The sequence below is a fragment of the Pecten maximus genome, chromosome 11 (assembly GCF_902652985.1).
Source record: "Pecten maximus chromosome 11, xPecMax1.1, whole genome shotgun sequence".
Lineage (NCBI taxonomy): Eukaryota > Metazoa > Mollusca > Bivalvia > Pectinida > Pectinidae > Pecten > Pecten maximus.
The window spans coordinates 12,153,221-12,179,675 of NC_047025.1; the positions used below are offsets into that span (position 1 = coordinate 12,153,221).

At 34.8% G+C, this 26,455-nt stretch overlaps 1 protein-coding gene and 1 non-coding gene across 2 annotated transcripts in view; both read right to left on the reverse strand.

Annotated features, from left to right (window-relative positions):
• Positions 1-7,185: 7,185 nt before the first annotated feature.
• LOC117338440 (neuronal acetylcholine receptor subunit beta-3-like) overlaps positions 7,186-26,455 on the reverse strand; it is a 79,953-nt gene continuing 60,683 nt past the window's right edge. Inside the window, exon 6 of the mRNA XM_033899793.1 lies at positions 7,186-7,811. Within this exon, the coding sequence (XP_033755684.1) occupies positions 7,342-7,811 (470 nt within the window). The 3' untranslated portion in view covers positions 7,186-7,341. The remainder of the gene's footprint in view (positions 7,812-26,455) is intronic.
• Trnai-aau lies at positions 10,304-10,375 on the reverse strand. Its single transcript has one exon. It is a non-coding gene; the product is annotated as a tRNA-Ile (tRNA).

A 26,455-nucleotide genomic window follows, 5' to 3' on the forward strand; every position in this document is an offset into this window, starting at 1 on the left:
CATCATATAACACCCATGTAAGCTATTGCGGTTACTTTTTCGGAATGTGTTTGATGATAATATCTATAAGTATTTGATATTTCTCTGCTAAATGATGATGTAAGCATCAGAAATCAATTGTATTTTGACGGCAGTTTCGACTATTATTATATGTTGACCACGAAGATCATCTCTGGACTCCTGTTTTAATGTCAGCTTACCTCATTTTTCATTAGTTTGAGGTATAACACTATCTGTTTTATGTTTTCACTTCTTGTATATATGATACGTGGCTTACTAGCGATAATAAATCTCGTGTGTGTATTTGACTATCACTCTAATGGTCGACATTTGTCTGTCGTTTCGTCAACTCAAACCGCGATAACTCGAGAGCCGATCGTGTTGACTTTGTTCGTTTGTTTTTGTTTAACGTCCTATTAACAGCCATGGTCATTTAAGGACGTGCCAGGTTTTGGAGGTGGAGGAAAGCCGGAGTACCCGGAGAAAAACCACCGGCCTATGGTCAGTACCTGGCAACTGCCCCACGTAGGTTTCGAACTCGCAACCCAGAGGTGGAGGGCTAGTGATAAAGATTCGGGACACCTTAACCACTCGGCCACCGCGGCCCCTGGATCGTGCTGACCAGACATCGATCTCCTGTAACATGTTAAAAGGCATAACAAGAATTATGATATCGTTGTAGTCGTCGTTGTAGTCGATGCTTGCCCAGTGTACTCTTCTTTCTGGCGATTAATTGGCAGATCAATTCATCCATTGAAACCGATATACGCATATATAATTTTACCAAGTAGTCTCGATATTACTCCCTTTGTACTTTTTAAATGGTATCCACGTAAATTAATCTTTTATTTATATTTTGAATTAGAGTACATGACATGATTTGTGTTAATAGTTGGTCGCTCAAATATATAATGTTAATTCTAAACCTCATTATAATGCTATCGAAAGATGATTTAACTGTTCATGATCTTGTTTTGAGCTGTCATTATTTAATCAAATGCATATTAAATTTGCTTTATAACCTCTTGCAAAAATAAAGGCCGTTGTTAACACATTGGAACCAAGGATTTCCTACACGTTGTAAACCTGATCTACCCATCCTCCTGAAGCTGATTAGAACCCGTTAACTTAGGGAATTATTAACCGACCTTATGAAGCTAATGGACCAATAGTACGGGTGTCCTAAAATGTTTATAGATAACTTTTAATTGTTTATTGTTTCATAAACTGAATACGCGTATATCAACAACGACTATGCAAGACGGCATTAACCCCATTGTGCTTTATTTGTTTGTTGATTGATTGATTTATTCTTTTAATATGTTGAAAGATTGTTCCATCCAGATCGCTGGAAATGGCTTTAATAAGTATCATGCTAAATACTCAAAATAACACTGACTTCTACCGATACATATTGGTAATGGTAACACACGCGGTTACTTACAAAATCCGATCACAGATGAATGAATTGTGATTGTTTAATAGAGTCGTCCATGGATCCATTTATGTTGGTTTGGAGACGAGACCTGTTACCTTGTTGACTTTTAACACTATAATTGTTTCGTAGTTGTCCCAGACGGACCTAGTTGCTGGTATTTGATTTCGAGCAACCAGACTTCTAAACATTTTGCAGTAAACACTTCGATACATTTTTGCTTAATAAAATATTAGCGGGAAATTAATTTTCGCGCTATATCGTATGACCGCGAATATAACGAAATCAAATCATCAGTGAATGTTTAAAACTATACTGTAAATCAAATTCGAAATCGAGAAAATAAAAATAAATTAATAAAGGAAAACCTTACACTGAGGCCTTCGAATAGAACATTTGTTATACTTAATTCTATCTACACTTTTCTAACTCCCCTTTTCTGTATACGTAGAGACCTTTATCACGTGATCGAAGCCCTAACCATTATTGCTCAAAACCCTTAGGCTCAAAATGACCATAGTTGTCGACGGGTAGTTAAACACAAAGGGCCAGGTATTAAAAAAGGGCGAGCGTCTTCGATTTCATGCAAATCGCATCATAAATAAGTTGTTTTTGTCAAACCAAGGAAATGCACCATTCTCAAAGTAGGAACCAAGATAATGAAACTAAAACTTAAATTCACAATGAGAAGTATTGTAGATTAATCTGTATTTATGTATTCTGCAAGCATATTTATTTGTTAGGCATTGGTAACACTTCACAATTAAAACTGACGATTACGTGGTTTTTTGTGAAAAGAAAATTTTATTGATAAAACATTTTACATCATCACTCAATATCTCTCTCCATTCTTCGCATACTTGCTAACATGTGTACCGAATCAGCTCTCGCTCTGAAATCAACCTTTCGAATACATTTCATACTTTTATCCAAGGTGGAAATGTCAATGATATTACGTTACAAAGAAACAATTAAAACGAGTTAAAAAAATAAGGAAACACAGAAATATTTACATTCTTTATAAACAACACAAACATATGAACAATTATTAAATGCACCTTTAGTTGACAGACATAATAATGCCATGTTTCGATAGAGGTGTTGGTTGGCCTTGCCAGTGCAGGATTGAAATTGATTTAGACATTTTTGTGACTATGAAATATGAAATTGAATGCAAATTGAAAAGACAAGCAATGTAAAGTTATATTATATCTCGTTGCCTCGTGAATTTTGAAAGAAGACACGATTTAATCAATACATATTCCGTTTGAAATTAAAAAGCATGCAAACCTTGAGACGTCAAAGTGATACAATGATAATTACCATTATAATTATAATTACAATCATTAAAAAAGATAAACGATAAACACTGGATACAGCTCTCATATACATTGGAGTTTCCATTGGAGACATGGCGGTAAGGTCTGCGATAAATATCCAATGACGAATAGAAAATACATGTTGCCAATATAATTTTTACTTCGGCGGGTTTAGGTATAGGGGACACAACGGTAAAAGCGTTATTTTTTATTGATAGTACGTGTTTTATACACTTCAAATTACATTTCTATGTACTGTGGATATTCACATGGATTTCCAATGTAAAGCGTGGCCACTTAATTAAATCGGGAAATCACTCTCGAATTTAGCGCAGAAAACACCGTGTGGTTGTTTTAAAAACGAGGTGGTCATTTTGTAAACTGGAACACACGCTAATAAACATTGTTTGTAAACATGTTTAAAACAGCAGATTTGGTTTCAGTTGTTGCGATGTTATTTGATAACTCAAAGTCAATTCGGAATTATGAAAAGATGATTATATATTCCCAATATTGTTCTAAACTATGTTTGTAAAGAACAGGAAAAGCTAACCATAAAATGGACGTACACGTTTGACTCGTCTGCCAATACACACTACTTTTTATCCAGCCAATTTGACATTCTTTTGCTTCCTAACTGACGCTGTAACCCTTTTCAGCCGCAGGCGATTCACTTGGGAGGCCATTTTTGTTTACAAGTGTGTGGTGTTGAATGGAGTGCGCATGCTTAATTGCGTATCCAGACTGTTAATCAACGGCAAGAAATTTCCCTTTTATAATTTCTAATTAGCATCTCATTCTCCTTGAAGATATATTTGTTTACACATAAAAAAAATTCCTTCGCATACATTTCAATGTTTGCATTTCCTGGCCGTTCATAATTTATATGTGCTGTTGTTTCTTCTTTTTAATTGAAATCTTTATATATTTTATGCGAAATATTAAGCGATCATTAAACAGGTTGTGGTACCATACTTCTTTGTTTGACATGCACGTTACAGTCATGACATGGAGATTTTCACTGCCTAATATGAATACCATGTGGTAATATATAAATTCTACGTCACCAGAATATGCTCTTCTTTTACGTGCACCATATCAAAACGGCATGTTTCAGTATGTCCTCATCTTTATGTATGACGTATTGAATAATATGTTTGAGAAAAGACAATGATGGTCACAGACAAGATTGGGTTTGAGAAAAAAACAATGATGGGTACAGACAAAGTTTGTCTCTGTTTCGAAATCTATAAGATGTTAGTAATGTTGAATGATAAAGGATGTGTCAATTATATATAAATCTCAAACTGGTACAGTACCTTTGGTGATGTGACTCTGTATCTCAGTATATACATTTTCAAACATTCTGATCAAAGCAAGACATGTATTCGCTATTGTTTTGATGTTTCGGGACACCCGTTATTTGGCGACCGTTAGCCAATACATTGCTCAGTGCTTCACTTTCTTTTTGTTTCTTTTAATCAAAGGTACCTATGTAGATACTTACCACTATATGACATAGTCATTATATAACCTGATAATAATAACTGAGCATTACCATCTCATAAACTGCCAACCGGCGCATTAATCATGTGCCAAATGAAGCAAACCGCAAAACTATTAAATACACATTTTCTATTTGAAAAACTAGCGCGCTTCATTAAATTTGCCTTTGTCCAGTTGGCATTACCAGCCCATAACTGGCAGTTCGATGCTTAACAGGAGAGGGAAAATAAACAACAAGACCGGGAATCGAACCCGGTACCTCCGAACTCTATACGGGCGCTCTAACCATTTGAGTAACCTCGCCAACGGTGTTCATCCCCGCCCTATTCCGCTACATTCCTCCCGCCATCAACAAAGTCTTCGACCCCAAAGACACACATGAGACCCAATACCCTCTCCGAGGGTATTTAGTTTGGCGCCAAATATAACAGAAGAGGGAAAATGCAACCAATATGCCGGGACTCGAATCCAGGACCTCCGTACTCTAAACGGAAAATCTAACCATTTGAGCTCCTTGGCCAACGGCGTTCAGCTTAGTTCAGTTCCACTGTACATGTATATTATGAAAGGTGATTTTTAATGTAGTTTTCATCGTTGCGTATTATATGCTAATTAACTTGTAGACATGATTTATTAGGAATGGTTATCATTTAGGAAACATACGACATTTAAATTATGTAAAAATCATTCACAACATATATAACCACATATACAAATTCTGATAATATATAGGCACATATCGTTATAATATAATTCATAAAACGTGCACATCAAGGATAAATCACATTTCACATCTATGTAATTGAAACTCATCACATCAGTACATACATCCTAGAGTACGTTCTCATGAAATAGAATATACATATAATTTGTGATTATATCTCTTTTACGAGCGCCTTTGTTCAGGAACGCAAATGTCAATGACAGCATCGCTTTTAGAAATATCAATTGCAAAGCACAGTATTTCCATCCAAACAGCCGTGTTGCACTCATGGAATTAAAGAAATAAAAACAGCTTATATGATACTTTAAACAAGTACAATTACTAGTAGTAAAATGAAAACTATGTGGTGCTTGATCAATAGAAAAACATCCAATTCGCACATTAACATTTGTATTAAGAAACAATCTTTATAAAAGATTCTTTACTTAGACATAATAGAATTTCCATGTGTGGATAGCCATTTTGTCGTGTATACATGTAGGCGTTGTCTTGTGATATGGCTATCATTGCCGATCTGTGTGGGTTTTTTTTTTTTTTTTTTTATTTCCGGGAACAAAATGTGACATTAATCTGACATCTGCCAGTTGGGATAAATTCTTTACGCCGTTGCACTTAACCGAACTATTTTTTGCACCTTTTGTAGGCGTAGCGATTTATAACACCTTCCGTATTATACCTGGCCGATCCGATAATAAACTAATTCTTTCAAAATTGAAAAGTGCCAAGAGGTTTAACACAGATTCTTTTTTTGAATAATGCGCATTTTCAATGGGCCTGCATTACAAGATAGCAATAAAGCAATATATTATATCAGGATTTCATCATATGATAAATCACGTGTAAGAAAATCATCGATTTGATCATGATCAAGAATCTACGAATCTGCGTCATCGGGGCGCTTGTTTTTGTAATGGAGAAATGACTGACAAGTTTGAATTGAATTGGGCGAATCTGTTTTGTGTTCGTGGCAACGTATTATTCTCAATAATGTAAGAATTGACATGACGTCTTTTATGTCTCGGGATGAAATTTGATTTATTGATTTTAGTTTGTGTAACATAATACAGTAATCTGGAAAATCAATTTTTGTCTGGCAACCTCAACCTTACGTTCGGTAATAACAGTTTAAAGCCTATGTTTACCTGGCCATTGCGGCGACTGTAAATCATTATGACTTTAAGCTGAACGGAAATGCATTTTCTCGTAAATATCAATGGGGATACACTCTAGATATTTTAGATATCATTTTAATTAGAAAATAATCAATAACAATGTGACAAAATAAAAAAATCATTTGTTTACAGGTCAGCAAACGTAAATCTTAATGAAAAAAAAATCTACTTTTTGATTTGATCTTCTCTATGCGGCTTCAAGAGGATTTCAGACGTAGAGACGGATATGAATTCCTGATGTTAGTAATGCATGGCAGACGTGTGAATTTCACTCACCAATCAGTAATTATGTTGTCAAATTTTTATCATAACTATTTTAATTATATGAAAATAAGTCTCATACGCCAAATGGACGATGAATGTAACTTAAATTATATACTCATTAGCACATGCAAGCTTTAGATTTGGTTTTAACGGATTTTTTATTCTGGGGTTAAACCACATACAGATGAAACATCACTTGGTGTATATTTATTGAATATATATCACACGAAAATGGTGAAAACTTTAATGAACTCATAGTGATTTGCATGGTTTTTAGACGTAAAACGTGCTGTTTTTTATGTAAATATTTACAGTGCGTCAAGAAGAGATGATAGAGTGCGTATCTTATGACATCAATTATTTGTACAACATATTCAAATTAACCCAGATTCATGGCTTTGGAGAATATGCTACAATTGCCCAGATATATCATGGTAACTATCAATTGAATTAAATTGAATAATTTCAATTAAGTGAATTAAAAATACCGCAATAAAAATACATATTCATAATAATTTCGGAAGAAAAATGCCACAATCGCAAGCGAAAAATATTTGCAGTTTATTTTATGGTGTTTATTATTAAGGATAAAGAGTATCACTCATTTATTGTCCAGTCTGAAACACATGGATTATTTCTTGTTTATCGAAGGATAAAATCACGATAATGTTTTCCATTAAATGTTTTACAAGTACATTAAGTTGTATGTTTGTGTTCCGCTAGAAAATAATAAAATAAGTAATCTAGATATAACTAAAGGTCAAATGTTCGGTCAGAAAGCAGATAACATGGTCCCACACAATGGGAACTTATATCACCGGAAGTTGATCAAATCATAACCGATGCGCACGCAAACTGCTGAAACAGTAACATCAGATAACTGAATCTGTCTGGTGCTTATTTTCAAATTATTCAACAGAATCACCAGTATATTAATAATATCATGGCTATAACGGTTGAAAGCACTGTTAGGATAGTAACGATACAAAACAGGACATTATCTAGTTTTTGCGCGAATTCTTTCCCTAAATACTTAGATGGCTTTCTACTTCTCGTACAACACCGCCATTTCGACAGTTTAGACACACAGTTTGTACAGCAGTTCTCTGGAACTGGATTGGCCTCTGAGTCATCAATCTCCATGTAATCCTGCAACAGTTTCTCTGTCGATGGTCTGAGACCGTTCTTCGTTATTTGTGTAGATTTTCTACGATTGTTATTTGCACTAGGGCGGCACACCTTGTACAGTCGACTGTTGTGTACTACGTCATCGACCCTTTCTGTGACGTGATGGGTTTTCAACCTCCTCTCTCGATGGTGGAAATGAAGAACCATAACTGTTGATGCCACAGACAGTCCACTCAAAGTCAGCAGGATGGTAAGGTACACAGCTGCAAATACAAGTACAAAATATCAGCAAGCTTTAACATAACCATATGTGAGCATTGTACCAAAATACACCAAAAATATTAGCACCTTTCTTTACAAATTTAGATTTAGATAAAGGAGAACTCCAAAAATGAAAATTAAATTGCATCATACAGTTATATAGTTCTTTAGGACTCGTCAGTGATGCTAAGGACATCGTACATCTTTTTCCTCATTCTAGGACACATTAGTGATGCATTGGGCATCATACAGCTATTTTGTCATTCTTGGACTCGTAAGTGATGGTAGGGGCCTAAATTGTGTATACCGAGAAAACGATGGAGACAACCCAAATAGGTACAAAACATATATAGATGAGGAGCTGCAATAAGCTCATGATTCAAGAAATGTCATTATTGTCAATATTTCATTTCAAATGAACGCCAATCACGTGTGCATATGTAGCTACATGTGCAGTAAACAATGGAAATATTTTCTTTTGTTTTTCATTGAACTGTCGTGTCTTACATTGTAACCTAATTACTTATCTCCATTCAACTATACACATAATCATTTGTAATCATCGTAAAATGAGCAGGTATAGATATATCAATGTCATTCTCGAATATAAATGGTGCATGGCAGTCTTAAGCGTACCAGTATATATGCAATTTCTATTATGTAGGGAGTAAATGTCAGTATCACAACTAAAGTCACGAGAACTCGGTGTCAGTAAAAGTATGGAAAAGTCATAGTCTGTTTTTCAATATCGAAGCATTCATATAATGTCGTTCTGTCGAGGACAATTTTGATTTTGGGTCAATATCACATATCAGCGGCCTACACATGTATACATCCATCTAAAATACGGCGTGACAAAATAAACATGATGTCTTAGAATTCGGAAGAATATAGTCCAAGATAGAAAGCTTAAACAATGAAACATTATTTACGTTACGGGTTACAACCAGAAAACGACCTCGTGATCAAAATGTTCTTTTTGGGTCACTGCGCCATATTCATATAAATACCTTAGTTTGTAACTATCGAATTTGTTATGTTCGTCAACATATAGATACTAAACAATTCTCGATAAAACGATGGCGCAACGTAGAATAAAACTAAACGTTCTCACTTTGTTAAAGCTGTGTGGTATTGATGAATCACATAAAAAATATTCTTTCGTAGATATTTGAATATATATACTGTTGTTCCATGTGAGCAAATTGGTTAACTGTTTACAATAACGTCATATTTTTTTCTGTAATGAACATATGAATGAATTCAGGCTTTGGAGACGTTATATCATTTTGGAACTATTTAACATCTCGAGATGACAATTATCTTTATGTTATTGATACAAAAACATTTGCAAACTGTAAAGTAAACTGATGAAACAATTCAATGCAGTTGATAAATTTTAAAACATCGAATATACGAACACACTGCCTTCTCAACATGCAAACGCAGAATCAATGTGTATGTCTATTAAGGGGACATGTATACATTTACTGAGATGTGGATATAACTGGCCCGTTACCACATGCTCACAGGAGAGCACCTTTGTGTTTCGTTCCCAAATTAGTTCCTGGACGTGTCCTACCAAGCATACATCGTATGCCCCGTCTGTGTATAGAAGTCTGTCACATCAAAGGACTACATACGCTATCAAAGCGAACGCCATCAGCGTTACATTAGCGCACTGAAGATGTAGCCGAAACACTACATATATACCAATAATACTACAGCTAAGCCGTTTGCAATTGATCTGTGCCATGTAATTCAAAGAGCAATTACCTTCTGCTAGTGAAACAGGTCAGAGTGGTGATGTATGCTAATATGACACGAATACTACATCGTATTGTTTAATTTGATCGCAGGAGAGGACAGATGACCTCGATACACATAGTTGTCAATGTTTACAAAAACAAGTTGGGGCTAAATCACTTAAGATAAGAAAACATATTAGCGCAATGCAACGTGGGCTCAGTCGTCCTTTTCATATCCTAATGCTATGGAGATTGTAAAATGACATTTCTTAAATTTGTTTTTACAGTCAGACCTGGCCTCATGTTTCTGCACCACAACAAATTAAATTGTGTATGAATACCGTTATAAAGACAATTTGTTTCATGCCTAATGATTAATTTGTCATTATGAATGAACTTCTGTAAAAGGCGACTGGTCTACGCTCTGCTTCCTTGGTTGGCCTTCAGAGAGAGGTTCACTTGACATCAAAATGAATAAGCTCAGTTATGTAAATATATGAAACAGGAGAGGAGAAAATGTATCGTCAAGACCGGGGTTTAAACCCGGGACCTCCGAACACTAGCCGGATGCTCTACCAATTGATATGAGCTACCTGGTCACCGATCATCGACCCAGTCCAGTCCCGCTACACACCTCCCTCCTTTTTTCCAAGTCTTCGCCCTCGAAGACACACGAGACCATTATACCACCAACGTGGGTATTTTAGTTGGGCGCCAATTTGGTAACAGCAGAGGAGAAATTGTAGCGGCCAGACCGGGGTTCGAACCCGGGACCTCCGAACATTAGCCGGATGCTCTACCAATTGAGCTACCTGGTTACCGATCATCGACCCAGTCCAGTCCCGCTACACATATATAAAAAACCACAATACTGAATTATACCACTTACATAATATGTTTATGAATCGGTTTCAAAAATATACCATCCCTTGTACAGACAAGCCAAAATGATAAATGTACAGATATGCTGACAAGACAGATCACTATATTGCTTGTTGGTTTCGTTAATTGGCTATTGATATACAATTCAACAGCACTCAGCAATTTAAAGCCCTTCAGTTTGCTTTGGTCAGCTTGACTAGGAATTGTGTACAAATAAATATGAAGACAATTTTACAAGGTGTCGCCATAAGGATCCAGTCACAATAAAGAGAAATGGTCTCTTACTTCTATTTTCGAACACAGCATACAGAAGTATATAATCCAGAAGGCGGTCACGCGCCTCATTAGCTGATACTGAGAATTGTGACCCCCGGTCATAACGCTATTGAAGACTCGCCCTGAATGTACAGATATATATATTTTTTACTACTAAAGCGTCTAAGTAAAATATCCCAGTGAAGCATAATTATTATAATTGATGACAGTTTTCAATCTTTTTTGCAGTATTGAAGTGGGATAATTAAGTCATACCGACACAATTGTGCATGGTTAACACAACAATGAATAAACAAATTTCCAATGCCTACATGTAGCTGTCTTTCGTTCAACCACACATCAATACATTTCGACATACAAATAGGCAAAAAGTACAAGAATTGAATATCTACATGTATATGTCCGAAAATTTTACGTATTGTGATTACAGTGTTGACAAGCAACGCTAACTAAAACAAACAAACCATACTATCACGACTGCATTATTCAGACTCGAAATAAGAAAACCTATTGTTTTTGATTAATTGTCTTATTGAAAGTGATAACAACATGGCAAATATAATGGAACACATGTCTGTAAAATAAAGCTTATTTCCTTTGGACCACAACAATGTCATTATAAAATCCGAAACTGAAAATTGGGAAGTTATTGATTAATGTAGCTACTGGATCTCCCTGATTTTGCCATTTTTGTCAACCTTTTTGAGTCTTCTTCTAGGTATCAACTTTTAGGGCTTAGTTTAAGTGGCCAATCCTAGGGAGAAATCTTATGCAGTTTTAATTTTGCCTCCATTGATTTTAACTCTAAATTTATGTAGAAAGGTAATTATATTTAGAGTGTCTTGTACAATACTTTGATCAATGCATTCTGACAGTTTTAACAGAAAAAAAACACTAAATAGCCTTAACGGCGGTGACGAGAAAGGCAGACGCCAACAGAAAAACATAAGCGACACAAGGAACAAGGCTACTTAAGTTAGCTAAATCCGAGGGGCAAATGCATTAAGGAAAGTTTTTGTTTTAGTTTAAGATATTCGAGACTTTCCAGGCGTGGTCAGTCTTAGTGCTGGTGTTGAACAATTATGCTGATTTTAGAATGAGAGTCAGTCAGCAAGAAATTCCTTTATTATTTTTTAAGTGAGGGCATTTGAAAAACAAAGATTATATTTCACGTTTCTTTTTTCAATTTTGATATAGAATATAGGTATTATCCGGTAGCTTAGTAAGGTAACTATTTTACGCATCACGTAAACCAACGGTCTGCAAGCCAATCACCAGAATTACGAAAATACATCATCAAAATACTTCAGTCGGAGACAACATATTTAACATGTTACATTGGCAACGTCCTTTGCCCTGATATACATCGGCATTCATTAAATGAAACTGGTTACACAAGCACTTTCTGGAAGTGTTGACCAGACAAAGAGTCCAGAAATAAATGCGGACTTGCAGTTCTTTGCCCTGATATACACGGGCATTCATTAAATGCTATTTGTGTCACAGGCACTTTCTGTAAGTACACACTGATCAAAGGAACAGCCCAGTATGGACTGCGGTCTTGCACTATGCAGCTAAGATAATCAACTTTGCGCCTTCTGAAATTGGAGTTACGTTTGGGTAATGCGATAAGAAGAGAGTTAATACAGGAACTTTACTTTGTAGCAGGCCGAGTTTTAATTGTAGATACTGTACATAGTTGTATGGTCGCCTTCTAGCTTCCGGCTAGGGGGAATTTCCCTTTAGCTCAGTCGGTAGAGCGGCGGACCAGTAAGCCGAGGGTCGCGGGTTCGATCCCGGCTGGCTGCACACTACTACTCCTTGAACTTTTACAACTTAAAGCTTAAAACAAAATTATGGAAAAGTATTGAAACCTGTAATGACTGACGAGGGATGCATTAAACAAAATATTTCCAAAAGTTAAAATTCAAACTGTAATAATAACTTGTCATCTGAAGCTAGTTCAAATACACTGAAATATTACTAAAGCCACGTCATCATAGAAAATGAACCATTGGACCAAACAAATCACACTGAATATTCTTTGAGACCAATACTAACAGAAATCTCCATCTATCATGGAGACATTGAGGGTGGTAGATCGAGGTATCGTCGAAGAGGAAAAATCATTTCCGGACTATTTCCATATGTATTTATTTGAATCATTGTTTTGTTCATATGTCCCCTCGTTTTGACATTTTTTGAGTTGTAGCTGATGTTTTGTTTGCATGTCGATAATATCCTTGTATATATATGAATACTTCTTTTTCACACGAAATATGTGCGTGATGTATATAACCATAATTTATTAGCATATCCATGTTACTATTTAATTATATTTCGATGGCTGTCTGCTCAAACTGATACATTGGCGTTTCTGACGCTTGAATTCATTACCTTATATTTAATTTCCATATCGACAAACAATATGAAACACAAGAGTATCGTTTCCAAATCAGGAACGGTCTCAACTTATACAGGGGTATAAACTATCGTGTTTGTACAATTGCCGCCGCTGCTCACATAGAATGCCGACATAATAATGATACCCATAATGGCTTTCGCCTTTGCGGCTGGGTTTCGGTTCCATGATCGGACGTGAAAAGGTGAATGCATATTGTAATGATTTTAATTAATTGTCTTGATATTTTCAAACGATTATTTTACTATAAATGTAATCACGAAATAGTGTTGAGATTGCAGAAATTATAGGATATACCTCCTCTTGTGTCACCTGTATTAGATTAACCTTCTTCAAATGAATATTTTCCAGATTTCAACGGTAAAACATCCAACCAAAGCACTTGTCGGTCGGGTCATTGTCAGTATAATATATCAACGCAGAAGATCTTTAAAAGCATCTGTTATACCTTTTAAGTGTATAATCAACATTGACCATTTTAGTGTGTTCCAGGTTTTTCATATTAACACGCAGTATCCTCAGTAAAAAAACTTGATCCTCGACTGGTAACACATCAAATAGATTAGTTCCTGATATGCTTCGAGTGGTAGACATAAAAGACGTAATAAGTCTGGTAACTCAATATGTTTCTCATTTTTATTTCGGTAGTACTGAACAGCTGTTCATATATACAGTGCGATGCTTTTATGTGGCTTACTTTATTCAGGAATTTAATATATATTTATTCCCTAGTGCATTTTTTTCGCTTCGTAATTATTTGTTTATTTCTCATGAAACTGGTCGTACGTAGAAAGATAATTGATTACGGCGGGGAACTTATGTCATTCCCAATAACTACCATTGTTGGATAACATAAGTGATCTACTGTTTCAAAAGGTGATTACCGTAAATCCCCATACTGAATGTAAAATACAACAATGCCTATATTGTGTAACTGATGATGGGACGTACATTATTAATATAATTGTTTTCTGTCCGCGTCGTGGAAATTCCTATAGTATTTTTTTGTCATCCTCATATACTAATACTTGCAAAACAACAAAATGAAAATATTACTTACTTAATCAAATATCTTTATGACGCATATTAAACTGTAGTCTGAGATACAGTTGGCTGAAACAGTCTTTATATAACTTATAGGATACTGTAAAAATGTAAGATTCTCATTCCAAAATAATAAGGTTGTTATTAAATAAAAAACAGACATTTAAATGCACATTTCCTGCCTGCTGCACTAAAATGATTCAAATCTGAACATTCTTCAAAGAGCATTAAATAAAGTAAAGAAGTATAAGGAACATTATATGAAAAGTATAATTAAACATAAAAAATATATATTCAATATAAGAAGTAGACTATGAGTATATATATTTTGAATGTTATGCTTTATCTTTTTTATATATTTCTTTTTCGTTTTGTTTTGTTTTAGAATTCTTTACATTTCAACTAAATGGGGTTTTAAAATCTAGGATCATATATGTTTAGGCAATATGATACCTAGAACCCATTTTATTGCCACGATGCCTTCAAAACATGCATGTATACTATGTACACAAAACAAAAAATATCTGTGTTGGGAAACGAGTATATATACTATACACGTATGCAAGTGCACCAGCAGGTTCGTCTAACCAAATAAACACTGCATGTCTGGGAACATGGCGTGAAATTAGAATAAAACGCGAAAGAGAAAACTATTGATATTGTGCAGACAATGGCTGATTTTTATTACATTACTGCACTATTATGAAGTTGAGATACCAGATTATAGACAATATTCAGTTCTAAAATATGTTACTACTCTTCTTAACCACGTGACATCAATATGATTTTAGAGTTTGCGCGTAGCGACTAATATGAAGTTAAACCTTCGTGAAAACCGGCTGTAAATTGATACAGTGTATACGGTGTTGTGTAAAGTGTGTCCTCATAGGGTTAGTTATCACGATAGGATATCATAACTTAGCTAAAACTAGGCTAATCTCTCCACAAAAACATTATTTATCAGTATCCTATTAAGTTAGCATGACCATAAAACTACTCATCAAAATGGTAATTAAATAAGCAGAAAGGCTATATTATTGAACGTCTCATCCTTTATTGAATTATACGAAGAAGTCATTTTTTCTGCTAGAGTACAGTATTGTACAATAAATAAAAACACGGTGTGTTTCGCTATACAGTACGATTTATTATCATTGGTACTTATGTACTACCGTAGCCTTGTTTCATATTCTTAGTTGTTGCAAGATATCCAATTTAAAAAAAGAAGAAAAAACAAAAACACAAAACAAAAACAAAAAAACAATAATAATAAAAAATGTGTGTTATATATATCCTTACGCAACATGCATCATGCACAAAGCAGCTGCACTTTGCAGTTTTGAATGATTGTTTGATATAATACTATCTTATGGAGTATCGTATTTGTCACATTTCATAACGTCGGCTGAGAGAACATTTTTAAATCGCAGGCTCGTGTATGTTATCTACCAAAATAAAGATTTCGTGAATATTTTCATACGCGATTTAATTTTCCTACGTTCATATAGCAGCAAAGACGCCATTTTCTTTGCACATCAAATTTGCTCGTATGTGATTTCGTTTGTTTTGGGTTTAAGGTTCTTACAACTGTCAGTCATATCATATAGTTATGACGGCTGCCAAGGGTAATCACGAGAGAAAAAAAATCAAACATGGGATAGAAAAACAGATAAAAAAGTAAAAAGGAGAAATATATGTCATCGGTCTTCCTATGACCTTTAATGCCCTTCAATGCCCGTACAGCACAATGAACAAAAAAAGCCTATCACTTTAGGAAGAATGATGATGAGCATGCAATTATAAATCTACATTTATAATTATTTTGATAAATCTTGTAGAAAAATCCGTAGGGCAGGTGTGTAAATAAGATTGGACGCTACACCAATTCTGCATGATTTTATTATTAGTAAAAGGACTACGTTCACATGCCTTACACTATATGCGGAAAGGACATTATCTTTCCTCACTGCTTCTTGCTCTATATTGTAATGCGGCAGATCAAACCCGATGCCTCCTTGACCCCAATATCACATTCCAACAATGAAATATTGATGACCAGTCTTGACCTGTAAGTAGCAATGTGGATGTCCATTTCGGGTTTCAAAAGGAAAGGCCTTCTACAAAAGTGCCTGCGTTAAGATTGATGTTTCTTGGATAAAAAGCTAGGTTTATGATGGACAGAGTTTGACGTAGTTCTCTGTTGCACACTAACCATTCCAGCTACACAGGAAGAAAATTATAGGGGTCTGACCTCTCTCGCCGGTCAGTCGCTTCCAACAAACCACTTAACCGAAACGTGTTTTCTTTGTTGTGGTAAATGTAGCTGCTTTATCCATCTCTTGAATCCACATTACTCAAAATTGTTCCATGATCGCATGCAGCATTCAAATAGATGTAATAATGCTAATCTAAGTATATTTCAGATAACGTATTAGTTGTGTGATGTTATTCTACATGTTTCTTACACATGCCAACATTGTAAGGATTTTCTAGTTCATGGAATCTTCGCGGTTTTGTCCTGGTTTGAGTTTTTTTATGAGTTTGTGGTACAGCCGGGAACCGCGAAATTTTGGAAAACGATATTCAAAATAGAACCATTCTCAAAATGGAATAGTTTTTAAAATGGAACGATACTCAAAATGAAACCGTTCTCACAATGCCAAAAAATGGAGTGGTATATCAACTTATATATATATATATTATAAGTTTCCAATAAATGCTATTTTTGGGAAACAAACAGTTACAAAAATGTCCTCATACAAGGGGGCTTTCACTCGTCATGATTCATTCATTCATTCCGGATGTTGATTTTCATTTAATTTAATAATTGTTTACTTCCGGTGCTGCTATTCTACGGTAAATATAAACTGTTTTGTTTTGGTTCTTTCCTTGTTATACTTTTTATTTTAAAGCGTCTGATAAAATAAACATAATAAACATTCAAACACCAGATTCCTCTTCAGTATTTCACAAACCATGCAATTAAGTTGTGACTTTATGTATTATCAACTTATATTTATCACGCTTTGTTGGCCCTGAAGAAAGCGCGCGAGAGATCTTATTGTGGGAAGAAACCGGAGCACCCAGTGAAAACCCACGTGTTCGAGCAGGTGACCTATACTTTTTCACGTCTGATCGGAGAACCAAACCAAGGCCGCCTAGGTGAAAGGCAAGTGTGTGTGACCACTGTGCCACCAGACCACCACATGGCAACTTTAATATGACATCGATATCGTTTTAGAAAAACAAATTTGGAGAAAATTGTATCGTTAATTTTAACAGATTAAGGTGGAACCAAGCACAAACATTCTAATTAATGTTTAATTGATTAAATGGTTTGATTTGATGAAAAATGTAATGTTTCAATAATGTTTTCTTATATGAACACATACATATTGTGTCATTAATAGGCTCTATAATAATCAAATAAAAATCAATAATAAAAAAACAAACACATTGACTTTGTCTCATTATTGTAAAGGCATTAGTATTCTCCCAGTAATTAAAAATGAATGATATTGAAATCATTCTAATTAGGGTAGCATTATATTGTGTACTGAACGAACCAGGCATATTTATTGCAAGGTTGAACAAAATAGCATTAAAATTTGGAAAAAAGTAAAAAGAACGAAATAAATTTGTTCCTTGATCACAAGAATAAAATTCACAAAGCAATTAATTATCAAGTATCATTACACGATACTTAATAATAAACAAGAAGCAGATTAATTCTTCAACGTTAAATTTAAATAAAAATTACCTGTGTCGCTAAAATTCAAGGTTGTCGCATAAAAAAACTAATCTTATAAATAAACCCAGAGTCTCGAAGTAACATGTATCGATATATTTCACAAACTTCGCTGATCCTTCAATTGAGATATCTCAATTCAGTGGTTCCGGAAATGTACGTACGAGAGCTAACAGCTGTTGATTATGTATACTAGTATGACAATTTAGAATGTACATATGTACTTGAATACGTTCTGAAATCCAACATTGAACATTATAATATTTTGTGAATAAAGGGACTATTGCTGCTTACCCATCCAGACTTTGATATTTCTATCGACCTATTTTAGTTTTCTCTGTCAGCTCCTAATTATTATCTAATACAAACAAGAAATCCAGAACGCTTAAGATCACTAGGAAATTTATATCAGTAATAAAAGTATCTTCATTGGCCATGTACAATTTGTCTCTAAATATTTAGACCATGTTTCATTCACCAACAACGTATGCATGATGACTTTGGCTTATCGCGTCATGTGCATCTTACGAATTCTTATCACTATTGCGATGCCTGTACTTTGTAACATGTTTAGAAAAGATTGATAAATTCTAAAAGTACATGGTGAATCAAATAGCGTTCAAGTTCAAATAGTTTTCAATTCGCTGATAAGCGAAAGTCGGATTTGTGCCCATTTATTTCCTTTTAGTTGCCAGAGGTGTAAACTGCAAAGGAGAAAGATGTCACTTAACAGTTGGTGAAAGCGTCAGTTCTCACATGCAGTGATAATGATGTATAGTTGAGTTCACTTATTCTGTTAAGACGTATTTGCTCCTGGTATCTTTTGACAGGTAGCAATCAATCAAATATTTATGAAATATCTGTAACAGGCACAGTTATTGTCATAGAAGTTTTTTTCATGAAATGATAAAATATGTAGGAACACTCATTTTAGACAAAATATATAGATATTCAATTCTAACGGAAAACAAATCTGTATGTGTGAAATATTCTCGGTGACCTTCAGTTTACTTTCAGCTGACTAGGTTCGACTTATATGATGCTTATGATTGAAATATTAACAAAATGTAATGATACTAGAATTATTTTTGATATATTTTCATATATCAGGTAAACAATGGCTGTAGATGAGCACGTACACAATAATCTATAAAATATACAGATTGAAATCAATACGGGGCTGTGTCTTTAAATAATAACTGATAACCTTAAGAGCATCATTATTATATGAAAATTACTTCCGTAAACTCCCAGTCCCAGTCAGAGTGACCAAGATCTGTAAAAATGAGCAAAAAATGAATCCGGAAATGATAACATTTTTGCTTGTGTCAGCTTATATGAATAATCATTGGAAAAACCTTATTCCATTTAAAAATATAATGGTAGGATCAAACAATTTCCGTTTAACTGTCTCGAGAGATGCCATGAAAATGGAGAAAATGCAGCGGTATATTCACCACATGCGACTCATAATTCAAAACACAGCATTGTTGTCTCCGAAATGTACTCTGAAATAAGGACGACCCGTTTCCTACTTGAAACAATATAGTGTATTTGAAGGACTTGTGCAAGTCATCAATAACTGCGACTGCCATATCGTCAGACATTTGCCCGGGTCATATTTGCTCACGTCTTTAATCAACATATCGAAAGCTGTGATTGTTAACAGAAATACGAAACAAGTGCACAGTAGGCCGTAGAATCATTCTCTTTTGAGATCAATAGTAAACATACTCGGGTTCGGACAGCAGGAAAGGAAATTATTCATACCAGAAAGAAGAACATTGCCGAAACAGAGTAAAGAGCATATGTTTGATTTCTTCAATCCGTGAGTTGATCAGGAGTACATCATGTATTGTAAATTTTAATTAAAATCGATCTCTGAAACCTTAGAGAGTCATGAATTAAAGAAATCCTACTGGTGTGTTAAATGTATATTTCACGATTCAGTGTTACATTGTTGACGGCATATGTAGAGAAGTAACATTTCAGTATGCGTACTGTGGATTAAATGTTCGTCGCGCGATAGCGTGCAAATATTTAGTGCCAGTCATCAACTGGGGTATAAAGCTTAATTCCTATATGACGGCCTACATACGGGATGAACCATCTAAGCGATACGACACTATTTTCCCACACTTGTAGTCAGTCAGATATTATGCGATATATTTGTGCGTGGAATTAAGAGTACACATCATACTTGCATGTTTTAAAACAAAATCATAATTCTATCTGAAATGGATAACGTTATGAACAGAGTAGAACTAAGTGTAAAACGTAGGAGAAAAAAATACCTGGTGCTCCACAAGGGTAAACGTCCTCTATTTTCGTTATATTACAGATAGGTTATGGATCATCTAGTGCCATGAATCTATCAGTGAAAGTGTCGGTATCTTCCTAAAACCCAAACGTTTGAAGTGCTGTTTAGCGATATAAGTGATAATCAGCTTTCAAAGACTATATTCATACATTGAAAAATTACATAACACGGAGAAAAGTATAATGGCAGCTTTTGATATTTATAGATATATCGTTTTAATACAGTTTGGGTATATACAATGTGGAATGAAGAACATGTTATCCTGTTAACTACATTATATACTTGGAAAACAAACTTTCTTATAAAAACAAATGGTAGCCTGTAATTTCAAGTCAGCTTGTTTTAGCTATTTCTGGAATACATGGTTCTTAATCTCGACAAATGTGATAAGCACATGATACTTTTTAAAATTAAATTCTATGATTGTTGATTTTTCTAAAATACGTTTTTCTTGGTTATGGGATTTGTATAGATACAGGACCAAAGTTATGAAATAAAACCTGGATTGATATTCGACTTGATACTTATATAGTCATTAAAGAATTATACACTTTCGGAACGCCTGGTCATATTCCCTTTGTACTGTTTCAAGTGTCTCCATGTAAATCAGCTTATGTTGGTATTTGTCCTCGCTTTGTTCTGTTAGAACTACTCTTTCGTTTATATATCGTATTCTTTATTTTCTTTGTGACACCAAAACAAATGATTGAATGAACAATCGGTATTATGTTATGTCTTTTCCCTGACAATAATTAAATATACCACGTGCAAAGTGATTGGCAAATTATCTAATTATATGCATAAAGTAATCGTCCAAGGTCTAGCCTTAACCTTTTAACCCGTGTACAATCGCATTGGTTCCAATCACGTTGTTATTAACAATGATAGATTCCAACTACCGATAAAAAGAGTTTTGTAAACGTACTAGTTTGGCGCACTCAAAATCTCGCGCATTACCAAATATTTACACGTTAGCTCAATGAAGATTTGGTGAACTCAAATTATTTTTCCAAGAAATAATACATATAGATTGTTGCTTGTGCAATAATGCTTTAATGCAATGCTCCAGCATGAGAAACGCTAAAGTAAGATAACAGTTTACATTACCGTTATAGCTGCAGAATGAATACTTATACCCGACCGAATTAACTTCGGGTTGGCTGTATGGTACGTTTTAACGTCCAATCAACATATCTAATGACATTCAAGGACGATGAGTGTTAAGGGCCTTAATGATATCTTTCTTTGAATAATTTGATTGCAGATAATTTATTAAGTACCACGTGTATTATCAGACATTACGTGCTTTTTCCCTTGTATGAATTCGTAATCACATTTATCTATTCACGAATGTCATAAAAACATTGATGGCGACATTTTTATTTTACTTAAGAGTACACTCGATTTATACAGCCTAAGACATGATAGCATCACTATTATAGAAAATAAAATAAACGAACAATGAAATAAATACAAAATGACAATTATATATACAAAGAGACAACCAATCGTAAATCTGGGCAAATATTAAACTCCGGAGTATTTCCGGCTAATGTCACCTGGGAATGGCAAACACTGTTATACAGCATGATAACAGTTTCCGGTTACAACAACTTTCTTCATTCAGGATGCAGCAATAGTCAGTAAAGTATCAACCTTAGCGACGATACTGCGACGTAGAAATGTAAGAATATTAACCTTTACGGCGACGGAGTGACGTAGAATTTTAAGGACATTAACCTTAACGACGACACAGTGACGTAGAAATGTAAGGACATTAACTGTTACGGCGACACAGTGACGTAGAATTGTAAGGACATTAACTGTTACGGCGACCCAGTGACGTAGAATTTTAAGGTCATTAACCTCAACGACGACACAGTGACGTAGAATTGTAAAAAAAAACATCAATCTTAACGACGGCACATTGACGTAGAATTTTAAGGACATTAACCTTCACGACGACACTGTGACGTAGAATTGTAAGGACATTAAAGAAGGTATATAGGGATCAGTTTGTCTATGCACAAAATTTAATTTGTCCCTCCGTATTCACTCACTCAGGTATACTTGTTGGATGAATTAACGATTCATTCCGTGCAAATATCTTCGTCGCCTATAGCAGATAAAATTTAATGTAATTTTGAGTTTTCTCCATAATTCATCATTAAACATCACTGCGCATGTGCTTTTTAGCGACGGAATAAACGGAAATTAAATGCGATGTCCATAGCTCATTAAAACTTGTGCGTTGCACCCCACAAGTTCACAGACAAAAGACTACACCCCATAAGACACTCTTGTCTGTATGTCCGTCCGTCTTTCAATGATTTGTGTACCAGAGACGACTTTACTTTTTGTACTTAACCAGTAATTGTGACAGTCCAACAAAGAGGTAGTGTGTACTTACAATAATTGAGTTAAAAACCACAACCTAATGACAAGACAATCTTTCACAAAAAGAAACCTGTTTTAATGATCACCCTAGTGAGTTTAACAAGTACAAATAGCTATAATTTACAACAGAGACCTAAGTAATGACTCTTTTATGTGAAATTAAAATCAAGAGAGGTAGTGCCTCCTTTTTGAAGTAGACAGTGCCTTGGTAATCATAGAATATAAAGCATTAGTGTAAACTTTTTACATATTTTTAAGTGCCATTTTATGTTTATTTTGTGTGTTAGTGTCTTGTAAATAGTCAGTAATAATCTACGTAATTGTCATCTCATACATTAGGCTTGTTGAAAAAAAAGCCTGGAATGACTTTCATCATTAAGAAAAGAGAAAAGATCGAGGTAATGGTAACAATTTGCTTTCTGAAACTGAAAACAATTTAGATATATAATATTCTACCACAATACCCTGTGTTATTCAACTCTCAGACCATCAGTTAATCATTACAGCTGTTGATTAACAATCTGTTTATACCACACGTGGTATAAACTCTGTACGCATTTTGATTGGCTAACACGGTGAACATTGACCCAAGCTGCAATTGTTATTGACGTCATCAATAATCTAATGACGTCACATCACCGGGTCCCGGACGTCACCGGTACACTTTATTTGCATACGCGAAATTATACTTGGCCACGTTTCCCTTTAATTGAAACCGATATTATTGTGGTAGAAACAGGTCACACGACTCGAAATTGTTGGATATGGAATTTATTTCACACTCGTCCTCGCTAAAGCTCGTGTCTTTTGTAACTTTTAAAAAATAACTTACTCGTGTGAAATAAATTCCATATCAAACAACCACTCGTTGTGTAACCTCTATTTATTTCGGAGGAAGTAATGAATATTATAAGTATAGTTAAGTACAGCGTAAACGAGTTGTAATGTCCACGAACATTTACACATACAATTTGTCCAAAGAAGATTGTGTCGTCGATATGTTAACTTAAAGCGTCAACAGAAATTGTAGCATGCCTCAATACTGTTAAACTGTTACGATATGTTTAATATTGCCAATTGAAATGAATGACAGAAAAATTCTTTTGGGACCAAACGCCAACTGGATCTCTTCGAATTGATTAATTTTGGGATTTCCACGAAGTTCCCTAGAGAGAAGGGTTAATATGTTACTCAAGATCTGGCTCCAAGATTCTTTTCAATACAATACGATTCAAATCAAACCCATCAATATGATCATTAGAAATATTCCTAATAAGAATGCCATGCTTACTGTTTAAATTTTTGTTTTTACTTCTTGTTGATTGGTTTCCCATGTTATGCATCCGTTGCCAATTAAACAAGGTATTTTTTAAATCAGTATAGCCTCGATCTGGCTTGCAATGAGATGGCGCTCAAAATTAAAACAAAAAAAGCAAAAACTTTTACTGAGCAACAATGAGATTCTGTAAAACATCTTCGCCAGCACCTCCATCCTTGAAACGTTCAGCATGTCAAATGACTGCAAAGGTATACTGCTTGCCAATGAAGAATGCTCATACAAACATCAACATTCTATCTCTAAGAACAGGGCAAATTTTGGAAGTTTCTTAACCCATGATGTGATGAACGGACTGGCGTCAACTAACACTGAATGTGTCCTACAAGTTTGAGTCTGGAGAATACACCTATCACTAGCTGGACAAACACTGCAGGAATATCATTCGTTAATGTGGTAACGCCACACCACGCTTGATGTATTTCATGTTATCACAATGAGCATTTGATAATGATTTGTCTCACTGTGTTATATATACATGTATTATCAACAGTGATCTTTGAAAAGTTGCAAGCGACAAAGACAAAATGTTTACGAATGATAAGCATATTTTTCGTCGTAAAACATACGGTCAAATCCAAGTAAAATCCAAATGGAAACTGACTAGTCTACGGAACATCAACCACGTAGAACTTCATTTAACCAGAAAAGAACAATAGACAATCAACAAAATAAACCAAGCGATGACAGCGACCATACATATTCCCAAATCTTAATTCAACTTTATCTTTTGAGGTCAAGTGTTTCGATTGGGTTACATAAAGGATCAAGAAATGGGAATTTAAATGATAAACAGTCGCTATCGGTATCCCTGGAAGTGAAAATTAATTTTTGAAATTGATTTTTATCGTCAGGAAGGCATGAAGAGCCTAAGTAAATGCCTTGTATCATAAGTCGCTAATGTCAACATTATCGATATTTCTTTAACTTAGTTTGACAGACTTTATTTTTTCTGCAAAAAATATCTGCCAACAGAGGAACATATACTTTTACCCGTGGTACCTTTATACTTATGCCGGGAAATATCTCGACGTTGAATTGTTTACTCAATATGATAGATATCAGAATTTGTTCAGAACAATGAAAGGACTGATTACATATGGGTTGTTCCATATTGACATTTCAAAAAAAAACTAGAAGTTCTAAACATCCTTTAGAAACAAAACTAGCAACTTCGGCGTATTTGGCCTGGAGAAATATGCCAGCGACATGCAATTTCAAGGGGCTTAAAAGCTGTTCTATTGAAGTTGGTCAAATTAATCAAGGTACATCCGTTGAATCACCTTTTTATGTTGAAAGGGTGTTATATAATACCAAACCATCCAATCAACGAGCACACACACTACTCTGGTCTGTCAATCAATCCGTAATAAAGACGTATAATCAAGGATGATGCATTTAACTCAATTTCCCTTGTAAAATTACCTTGCCTGAGTAAAACTGAAATCAGATGTCAACGTGACCGTCTTTGATTTGGAATCATAGCTAGGTCGCAGGTGATTATTTCTAGAAAATTTCGAACTTCTTCTATCAGTACTTTTATCAATAATGAGGTTCAAAATCCGTGATTTGAATTCATTGGGTACAAACCTTTCGCTACTCCATCATTTGATTCAGGAATTGGACATGTAAACGTGCCATGTAGGTCACAATACTCCCACATATCCATATAACCCTATCTATGCCATTTTTAAAAGTGATATACCAGAGAACTATTGAATATAACTAAAACAAATACGACATTTAATATCAACCATCAAGGATGACTCGTTCGAATCACCGCATACAAATATTTAGTAGTCGGAAAAATCGAAGGGATGGTAGAATACATGTAGGAACCTATCTCAGTTTTCTTTATGAATACAAATTTGATCAGTTTGTACGCATTCTTTACCTTAACAAAATACTCAAAACGGCATTTAATTCGAAGCGTAACGTAGAAAAACAACATCAAAGATTGTGCTATTTGGCCCATTGCTTTTTGATACCAAGATTAATTACTAGAAATTGCAATGGGTTTCCGTTGAATATACATAACTTTCAATCATAGGACTGGAAAAAGACTTGATATCTTCAGAGCATATTTGATATTCGACTGCATACCATTAAATACACCTTAATATATATATCCGATGATTCCCTGTAGGGCCCTCTGGAAGCCACACATATACAATGACATAACCGAGCAGCTAATTAATGTTGGCAAATTACGTAATCGGTATGAATGCATCTATCTAGAAATATATACTTCCTTTTGAAGTTAAATCTTTCCAGTCCATTAAAGTACCCTATTCATTATTCATATGACATACTTAGATATTACTGAGGCCGTACAAACCCGAAATGTCTGTAGTGTCTCTAGGCTGGTAGTCTTACGCTGACAAGAGGAGAGGGGTAGAGGACGCCTTGACGTGATATTAAACTTCTTTTGGGTCACTAAGATGAAGAGGGTCACTAAGATTAAGATGAGGTT